The 10,309-nt window shown below is 36.5% G+C and overlaps 1 protein-coding gene across 1 annotated transcript in view; it reads right to left on the bottom strand.

Moving 5' to 3' along the window:
• The window catches only part of LOC138016630 (arf-GAP with Rho-GAP domain, ANK repeat and PH domain-containing protein 1-like), a 66,627-nt gene that overhangs the window by 50,405 nt on the left and 5,913 nt on the right, over nt 1-10,309 (bottom strand). The window contains exons 2-9 of the mRNA XM_068863823.1: nt 7,455-7,588; nt 6,426-6,476; nt 5,199-5,267; nt 3,680-3,717; nt 3,312-3,387; nt 2,869-2,937; nt 1,102-1,171; nt 737-789 (exon numbers count right to left, since the gene is read on the bottom strand). Coding sequence (XP_068719924.1) covers nt 737-789; nt 1,102-1,171; nt 2,869-2,937; nt 3,312-3,387; nt 3,680-3,717; nt 5,199-5,267; nt 6,426-6,476; nt 7,455-7,588 — 560 coding nt within the window. The remainder of the gene's footprint in view (nt 1-736; nt 790-1,101; nt 1,172-2,868; nt 2,938-3,311; nt 3,388-3,679; nt 3,718-5,198; nt 5,268-6,425; nt 6,477-7,454; nt 7,589-10,309) is intronic.

The raw sequence follows: 10,309 nt of genomic DNA, 5'->3' as shown, positions 1-10,309 counted from the left end.
AAGAGTCCTTTTCCATGCTCACAAAATAAGCATCCTCTAATTTTAATGTAAATAGCTTTCAAGAAAATGGGTGCCATCGTCACAGTTCAAAGGAACATAGGTAAAAATGAACAACAGCTCTGCCAGTTGACTGTTGGTAAACTGTTGGCCAACAGTCAGCTGACAGTCGGCTGGCAAAAGACTAACAGTCGGCTGACAAATGACTGGTAGTCAGCCAATAAACAACCCATGTACATGGACAAAATTACATTGTAATGTTTGAAGCTATCAAATAAAGTCCTTTATGGTACTGCCAGTTGTGGTGACAAGGTACTGTTTGATGAGCACTGACAATTATTATTATCCCAACAAATTGTGAAATCATTTTGTTCAGTGCGATCTGAAAACATGGAGTTTTCCTTTTTGCAAAGAACTGCTTTTGGTGCTCTTTTGAATGCATACCACACTGACACTAATTTTAGTTTGATATTATTTTTTGGAAAGGTTTTTGGGGGCAAATGGTGTCCGTTTGTTGTTCCAAACAAATGCAGACGTGCAGATCTCCAAACTTGCCGACTTCTGGCTCTGTGGATTTTTTCCTTCCAAGAACTTCACAACAAGATGATCTAACTTCATCAAATCACCAATTACGTCAAAGTCCATGTAAAATGAATTCTGGAGTTGTGATTGGCTAGGTAGTGGTGAGCTGGTGAGCTAATTCCATGCCAGAGAAATAACATCTTTACGGGTACATTACCTTGCTCGTAATAATTGCCTCCATGAGAGTCTGTGACCACAGATTTACTTCCGCTGTATTAAAAAAAGGAAATAAAAAGACAAGATGAACTATTAACTTAAGCCATGTGCAGCAATAACAGAGGAGTTTACATATACAAACAAGAACCGAAAAAAGGCACTTTGAATTCTCTTTTATTTGACTTGACCCTGTCGGATTTGTACTGCAAAACATCTTCACTCTCTTAGGAACAATATTGTTGGATATTTTTGGGTGAAACCACGGCCCAAATTAAAGGAATTAAATCTTCCTGCCAGTTCTGATGAAAAACCTTACTACAAATTAATGTTTAGGTTAAAAATGATCCACAAGTAACTTTTGCTTACTAGTGCTTTCAGATGCTAGAATAAAGACCCTGTTAGGCGTAATGACTTTGAATGCTGGACGTTTATTTAACTGAAAATAAGAAAACAATGTAAACATGAAAAATTTCAAGGCAAAACCTATGATCCCTTTCTGACATAACTAGCAAAATTCTAGGATTTTTAAAATCCAGTTCATTGGCATAAGCCTGCATCGCAGACAGACAAAACCACTGGTATAGTCAGTGTGCGCAGCAGCTCCCAAAAGCTTGTTCAGAGTTTACAGGGATTTCTGTATCCCATTCTGATTGGACAGATTCTTACACGCTTTGTGATTTGGCGTTCACTTACTTGACAATTCATGCATCCGTTATTTGCATGACAGAAAAAGTGCTTTGCATTTCAACAGCCAAAAGGTCAAAAGGCGATGTTTAATTAGTTTGTTTATTGCAATTTATGCCATTGCTTTATAGAAAAGAATCAGAAAGGGCATTGCTTACGAAGAAATGGGAACAGTTTGACGCACTCGCCGAAATTGAGTTTGCATTTGTCTCTGCGATGGATCGCAAACAAAATAATAGAAATCAAAGATTTTCTGTATCACGTACGGATCCAAAAAACCGTGAACACATTAATTTGATTTTGACATTTCCCATAATACAGCAACCCATCAGAAGCGACATGAAACCACAAACTTATATTACCATTCCTGGTTGCAGTTTAGTTCTCAATTGACTCTGGAAGCCATAACACCTGTCATCTGTCATCATCCTTCGGCACTGGCCGGGATGTTTTGCACAACAGTCACAGGTGTCACTTGTAAGTGTTATGGCTTTACAGTGAAACCCATTGTTCGTTTGCATGCCACTACACAATTTTGTGACAAAATATTGGTATTTCGGTTGGCACTTTGCTCCGAGGAAGTTTCAAGTTCAAATTTCAACTTGCTGCCCAGTGTCCAGTATTTGTACTTGTTCAAAACAACCTTAACTCTATTTTTTTACAAGGTATATTTACAGCATAATAACTCTACATTGGGTAGGATTCTCAAGGATGTGACAAAAGTAATATCATTTTTCAATAAACAAATCCACAATGTATCACCAGTGTCAGTGCGGGAAATAAGCAACCTTCAGCTTGCTTGGAGCAAAGTGCTAATTAAAAACGCAAGATTGCGCGACAATAGTGCAAAGTGGCGCGCAAACGAACAACCGGTTTCACTGTAAAATTGTCCCCATCAAGTAGATTAGTTTGTGAAGCAGTTGCAGTGTTACAGCTAAAAATAGCACAGCAATGGCTGTTAAAAATCTAATGAAAACCCTGAATGGGTTGAGATGGTTTGCTCTCAACTCTGCTTCAAGTTTTTCTCTCTCCTCTTATCTCAAACCAACATGTTAATCAATTTGATTTGAGTTAAGTTCTGGTGTTGAATGTTATGAACATTGGATAATAATTACTTAAAAATCTGTGCTGAAGAAGACAGTGATAAATACCAAAATCATTTTATCAATAGTAGAGGTGGTAGTGGTAGTATTAAAATTAACCCATTGACTCCTGGGAGTGACACATAACGATTTTACTTTGTCTAACGCGAGGGCGATTTTACTCGTCAATTCGGGGTGTCCTAGGGCGTTTGAGGTGTCAGTGGGTTAATTACCACCCAAAATTCTGCTAAGAGGCCTTTTGTTACCTTTTACAAAATAAAGGCCAAATTCTGTTTTTGTTTTACTTTTACTAGGCAGGAAATTACTGTTATGCTAACTGCAAATACGTGAACTGTCAGTAACTTACATCTCTGATAAGTTCAATGTCTCTCATTTGACTGACAGGAATTATATGAAGAGATACATTCAGGTTGTTCTGAAATATGTAATGATAAAAGATTACTATTCTTCCTCAATGAAGATTGCATGGTTCTACAACAGTAGAATACCAAGCCAACAGAATATGCAGATGCAGAAGTCAGTCATGTAAACAGTAACATGAAAACAAAGAAAAAAATTCAGCCAGATACTTCACTTCATTGTAAGTATACATGATACAGTTGGAATTGTTTGAACTCTCTGAATTACATGAAGTCACGACACACCCCACTTTTCAGATCAACAACTGACAACACCATGCATTTTACATTTCTCTGGACAAGTTTCGATTTTTCACACTCAAAGTAAGAAACATACTTAAAATAACAATAATGTTATTGGAAAAATCAACTTCAGTTGTGGGAAATTCACCTTATCTTTGTAGTATTTTAAATTTGTCCCATTAAAAACAAACCAACGCTTTTTCCATCCTTTATTGCCTTTTAGCCTATAGAAAAAAAGATTACACAAATACGTCAACACCTCAGATCCTTGATCATAAAGGTACATTTAGTTTACCGTTCTTCCAGGTTGACAGTCTAACATGGCTTGATTCTACTATGGTTTGAAGAATAATGAAACATAACTTTGTGTGCTACAATCATTACTCCTTAAACCAGAGTAGCAATGAACAATGTTTGATCCTTGGGGATTTTCCGCAAAAAAAGTGCTGATTATTATCCATCAAAGTCACAAAAGGGCTAGTGTACCAATTTGAAAACAATCAAACTTTAAGTTACCCTCCTTGTTTATAGAGATATCCCTCCCTCTTTCGAACCTACAGAAATGAGAAAAAGGAGAGAGAATTTTGTGAGCCAACAGCATTTTTACTTAAAGCAATGGTATAACCAAAGGCCAGCATAAGTATACATGTACCAATAAAGTGGTCACTGGCTACTCAAGGGCCCACCTTAAACTGACAGCCTTTTAGGCCGTTTGTTTTTGTTATGGAAATTCGCATTGATATCGTAGCGATATGATTGGATGAATTTCAGCTTTTGCGGGATTCTCATGTACAAAAATTGTTTCACAGCATGCAATGCCTACATGTATAGGGTAAATGTGGGCCTTTAATTAAAGTGCCCCTTATCTCAAATATTTTTCTTTCCTGAGAAAACTCTTTTCGCCCAATGTAAAAATACTAGAGCTACTGTCACTTCAAAATTCCAGTTTTAGTACACTGCAAAATTTAACAAAAGCAGAAGTCATTTGTCCCAAGGCCGAGCTAGGGTGGAGCATAGGAAACTGTTTCAGGAACTGTTTTGCATTGCAAAAATTCTTTAAAGCAGGAATACAAAACAGCTTGTGAGGTCATCTCATGAATTGACCAAGGCCTCTCAACAACGCTGCTAATCTTATTAATTTTTGTCAACTTTAAGCTACTCATGCAATCTTCCCGCAGGGAAGGGAGGGGGGGGGGGGAGTGCGGGCAATAGGTGGGGATTTTATGCTTGAGACTAACCCCACTGTTGTGCTTTTAATTGCGAAGCGATCCTGGCGACGGGACATTTGACTCCAAGGAAAGTCTGGTATCAATTCAAATGCGGTTACCAAGTCTGTCCCTAAGTCATGCTTCAGTTGGAGAAAACTATGAAGTTTTTATTTGTTTTTGTCACCATAATTCGATAATTTCAACTGTCGTCTAAGCAGATATTGTCTATTTCAAGAAAGTTTTTATCCTTAAGTTCCCATCTTATTGAAATCGAATTCCAACAATAGGTCAGAGAATTTTACAGGTCACTGATGCGACCTGTTTCGACATGCTGAACATAATTATAAATCATGAACATACCCAATTTCAAATGTTAGATTTTATTTGTTTTATATAGTATTATAGTATTGTTTGCTTTTAATAGATACTTTGCCTTAGGGTTGGGCTATTTTTGACACTTTTGATTGGCGTTAGTTTCCCACCCTGGGGAATTGTCAATTGTCAAATCCCCGCCCCTTGCCCTCACTTCCCCCGGGGACGCCGCATTTCTTCGAAATATGACAAAATTCGTTGAAATTCGCTCTCATTACTTTTGCACAGTACTGTAAACTTATAGGAAAATGGTCTAAGCCTGGGAAATCAGACAAAATGTTTGCTTCTACAGTGTAATCTCCCAAATTTCCAAGGCTGACTCTTCCACTAAGGCAGCACTATAATTTTTCTTAAAAACTAGCCCATGGCCAGTTAGCTGCAATACTTGTTGTAAAGTCCCTTATTTGAGTTTACCAAAATTACATTAAAGTGAATAAAAAAACAAAAATACTTACTCTTGGGCTGAGGATGCTTCTTGATATTCTGTGGTCATCAGTGCTATCATCACTTTCACTTCTCTGAACCTTGATAAAATTATTTAAAATAATAATTACCTATTTATTGGTAACACAGGATCGATAAAACATTATAAATAAAAGGCTAAAAATTGTTTGTATGCATCCAAAACAATTTCTCGAATGATCGATTTGCTCTTTGGCACACATTGGTAGAGATAAAAAAACTATTGACATTGTATGACTGACATGTTCAGAGAGTTGGATCATTCCAGGTTGATGTAATGCAGGTCGGAGTAAATAGTACACAAATGATCATTTGATATGGAGTTTCTCAAAATTGGTTAGTGAGAATGGTGCTACCATTAATATTTTTATAAAACTGAAGCAAATACACTCAAAACTCTGGGAAGGTCTGGTATCAATTCAAATGCGGTTACCAAGTCTGTCCCTAAGTCATGCTTCAGTTGGAGAAAGGTATGAACTTTTTATTTGTTTTTGTCGCCATAATCCGATAATTTAAACTGTCATCTAAGTAGATATTGTCTATTTCAAGAAAATTTTTATGCGACCTGTTTCGACATGCTGAACATAATTATAAATCATGAACATACCCAGTTTCTAATGCTAGATTTTATTTGTTTTATATAGTATTATAGTATTGTTTGCTTAGATTCTTTGCCTTAGGGTTGGGCTATTTTTGACACTTTTGATTGACGTTAGTTTTCCACCCCGGAGAATTGTCAATTGTCAAATCCCCGCCCCTTGCCCTCACTCCCCCCCGTGGGATTTCCATTGATAGGTGCATTATGAAACTTCACATGCAAATTTACATATGATTTTGCACTTTTGAGCGAAATTTCAATGATGTCAGAACAATAGTCGCATCAAAATTTTGTTGGAATTTTGCAAGAAATTCGCTTGGCTCAAAATTTTGCAAAATTTCACCACATTCCTTCGAAATATCACGAAATTCGTTGAAATTCGCTCTCTTTACTTTTGCATAGTACTGCAGACTTATAGGAAAATGGTCTAAGCCTGGGCAATCGGACAAAATGTTTGCTTCTAATCTCCCAAATTTCCATGGCTGACTCTTCCACTAAAGCAGCACTATAATTTCTCTTAGAAACTAGCCCATGGCCAGTTAGCTACAATACCTGTTGTGAAGTCCCTTATTTGAGTTCACCAAAATTACAATTAAGTGTATAAAAAAACAAAAATACTTACTCTTGCGCTGAGAATGTTATCAGTGCTATCAACACTTTCACTTCTCTGAAGCTTGATAAATTAAAAAAATAATTACCTAATTGGTAACACAGGATAAAATATTTTAAGAAACCCAGAAGTAGCCAGTGTAGGAAAAAGGACAAGGGAAATTCTGAACCACAGTTTTCCATGAAAGGGAATTAACTTCATTTAGACCAGTCTTAACCAGCTGAAAGAGTTAAATAAAAGGCTAAAAATTGTTTATATGCATCCAAAACAATTTCTCGAATGATCGATTTGCTCTTTGGCACACATTGGTAGGGATAAAAAAATATCAACATTGTATGACATGTTCAGAGAGTTGGATCATTCCAGGTTGATGTGATGCAGATCGGAGTAAATTGTACACACAAGATCATTTGATATGCAGTTTCTCAAAATTGGTTAGTGAGAATGGTGCTACCATTAATATTTTTATAAACTGAAGCAAATACACTCAAAACTCTGAGAAGGTAGAATCTGTGGTCACCATGTCAACCAAAATTTTTCAACCACTAAAAACAAGGTTTGTTGCAATGTTTTCGTCCACTTCACTAACATTTCAATTTATTTCCAATTAGCTTTGACAGCTTTCCTTAAAAACATCCAAATGTAAAAAAACGTACCATGATTGTGAAACATGATATCATCCTCATGTGATCTCAGGTTACAATAAATGTTAATGATAGTTTACAAATAATTATAATATCAATAACAATTTAATACTTCTAATACTTCTATTTCACGCATTCCCTACAATGATCATGCACGCATTACAAAGTCAAAAAAAATAAGCAAACAAAAAAGGTAAAAACATGTGGTCTCCATACAGTTAACAGTAACTTGATTATCGTGATGATACAATTGATTTTCAAATCAGGACCACTAAATAAACTAGAATGACTAACTGAACCTCATTTAACGAAAATATTATATTTTTTTGATAAAATGAGTGCCTTGACAAAACTTTTCATACTAATAATAATAGTGAGGGGGGTGAGCATGAAGTACCTTAAACTCTGGATCTGGAAGATCATCTAGAAATCCCTCCAATGAATCATCACTTGAATAATCTGCGTGCTCTTCTGCCTTCAGATCTCTCTCTATATCAACACTCTCATAGAAAGATTCTTCCTTGTCTCCTGCTTCAGAAAAAAATAATAACTTTTTAGTTTATAGTACGATTCAAATCCAAGCTCAAATTTATGATACCGATATTCGAAAGAGGAAATGTACGAGTCACATCCAAGCTCAAATTTATGATAATACTTGAAAGAGGGAATGATCCTCACACTTATCTAGACAATTTAAGCAATAGTCTCTGATAGACAACTGTAAAATTCAGGCTGCTCCAACAGAATTTGAGCCCATGACCTCTGTGATGCTGGTGCAATGTTTTGTAGTTTTTCATCCCCCACAGAGAAAATTAACACCTTATCTTCACTTGACATTAAATGGAAAGGAATTGAAAAGAGCCACACAGTAAATATCTTGGAGTTTTAATAATAATAAAAATAATAATAATAATAATAATACCAACTTTATTCATTCACTACAATGAAAGGGAAGGATACGAGAGGTTATCCCTATCAAGAACAACCGCCTAAGGCCAGATGTAATTGACTGAGAGTTGATTTTGATGAGGGAGTCAGATTGAGATGAACTAAAACTCAGCCCACATACGACCTCAGAGCCGGGGTTGAACCCGGGTTGCAGACGTGGAAGGCATGGTTCATAACCATGAAGCTGCCCTGTCTCTCCATATCCCTGGTCTAACTGTTTGGGATAACACATACCCCACTTCCTTACAGCGTTTATATATTATACAGAAAAAGTCAATGCCGATTATGACGTTCTCCAGCTTTAATGAACACTTAACTCCCCTTTTTAGGGGGAGAGTAGAAAAAAAATTACCCCTAGTCCATGGACTTCCCCGATGGACTACCCAAACGGACTACCCCAAAACAGACCAACTCTAACAAATACTATTTTGAATGAGTACTACTGAAAGAACTGAATTTGTTAAATACTTACATTGCATGTACCTTGTTTATTTTTGACTGGATGGACACATGCAACTAAATTCAGGAATTGTACTGCTTTCGCTTCACTAACATGAAGTAATCAGCCATTACAACAATTATTTAAAGGTAGCCTTTATAAAATGGGTGCGTAGACTTAAATACTGTTGACCAACGCTGTTTAAAATGGATGTTTAGGCTTAGCACCAAAAAGCCATTTTACAGTTGTTTGCTCAGTGACCTAGCCTATGAATGGCTGCGAAGCTGCCCGTGACCTTGCATTGATACAGATCTCGCTGCTTTTATCATTTAAATAGCGTTGTTGCAAGAGTCTTCCGTGCATATTTTGTGAGGTTTGAGGGGGTTGGGGTAATGCATAGATTTCTCTGGTGCACACAGGAGAACATTTAATTAACCTGCAATGGCGTCGAAAGTCGTTGTAATGCGAATGGCGTTTTAGTGGATCTTTAAACAAACTAGACCCTCCGTAAGGGTACACTGGGTTGTCTGTGGTACGTGCAGCATTCCAGGCAATTTTTTTCAAGTTTCATTCCTGTCCTCTTTAGAAAAAATAGACATGCATTGCTTACGTGTGGTAGTGAAGTAACACAGCGATTTATTCCATAATGTCAACTGAGCTGTGTGTTGTCATGTCGATTCAAGTTGTCGATTCAAGTTGTCCTTGCGTAATATGTAGCTCTAACAGTGCACGATATTGTTTTGGTGTTGTCTATCATTGTAGTGCCATGGTAGAAGTCTTAGGTAAATAGCCTGAGAAGACATGTGGTTACTAGCAAAGTACTGAACCCAGAAAGATTGAAGAAAATAAATGGGAAGTGAGAAACATTGGCTTCTGGGCTGACATGTTGATAATTTTCAAGTTCCCTCACAACTTCTTTTCACCCCAAGTTTAAGCGTGCCCTCTGAGCATCTGACAGCTTTGTAATACTAAAGTTTACTAAAGTTTATTAAACTTAACCCTCTCCAGCGGGGGTTAGTATCTGGATGGGTGACCTAAAACATATACCCCCTCATAAAACAGAAGCATTGGACCGAAAATACTATGTGGACTCAGCAAGGTATAGATTTTGTTAGCTTGCTTCATGCAAAAACAAATATTGATGCAAAAGTAAATAAATATTGATACACAGTTTTTAGAAAGAGCAAAAGGAAGTTTCCAGGATGGTCGCTCGAGAATAACAAATTTACGACATGAAAACAACATTAATTTTGAACCGTGAATATAGAATATAAAAAGTTACGATCAGTGACAAACATTTTGGGAGATTTTTGCTACGTTCAATTTTGTTATTGTACTTTTGGCTGCACAAATAAATCGCAAAATCGAAAGTGACATCGCCGGAATTCAACAGGCGCCAAACAGTGAAGCATCTGTGTCAAATTATGGCAAGATTCTTTTTCTGTCAAGTGTTATAAAGTTTGACAATAAATGAGCGAATTCAAAACAAAGATCACAATCGCCCAACTCTTGAGGTTGACCATTGTTTCTGCAAAGTCAAAAATTTACTCTCCAAGACGAGGTTATTTTATCACCAGGTAATTCCATCATTTTGGAAATAGCAGCTACTTTATTATTTATTGGCGTCACAATTTTTTGCTGATTTTGGGGCTCATTTTATTGAAACTCAAGCATGCTTCCAACAGACCTGTTTATTTTCATGAACCCTTCTGCTTACAGAGAAATACTAATTTAAAAAATATCCTCCCGTATCACATTTCAACCTTAAGCTTGAAAATTCAATACACATGATATTATAATTCACAAAGGCAGAAAATATCACAGAATCCTTTTCCAGCGAAACATTTTATTGAAACAAACAACAT

Source organism: Montipora capricornis, chromosome 9 (genome assembly GCF_036669925.1).
Source record: "Montipora capricornis isolate CH-2021 chromosome 9, ASM3666992v2, whole genome shotgun sequence".
Lineage (NCBI taxonomy): Eukaryota > Metazoa > Cnidaria > Anthozoa > Scleractinia > Acroporidae > Montipora > Montipora capricornis.
The sequence above is the reverse complement of the archived record's forward strand: the minus strand, read 5'-3'. Positions and strand labels throughout refer to the sequence as shown.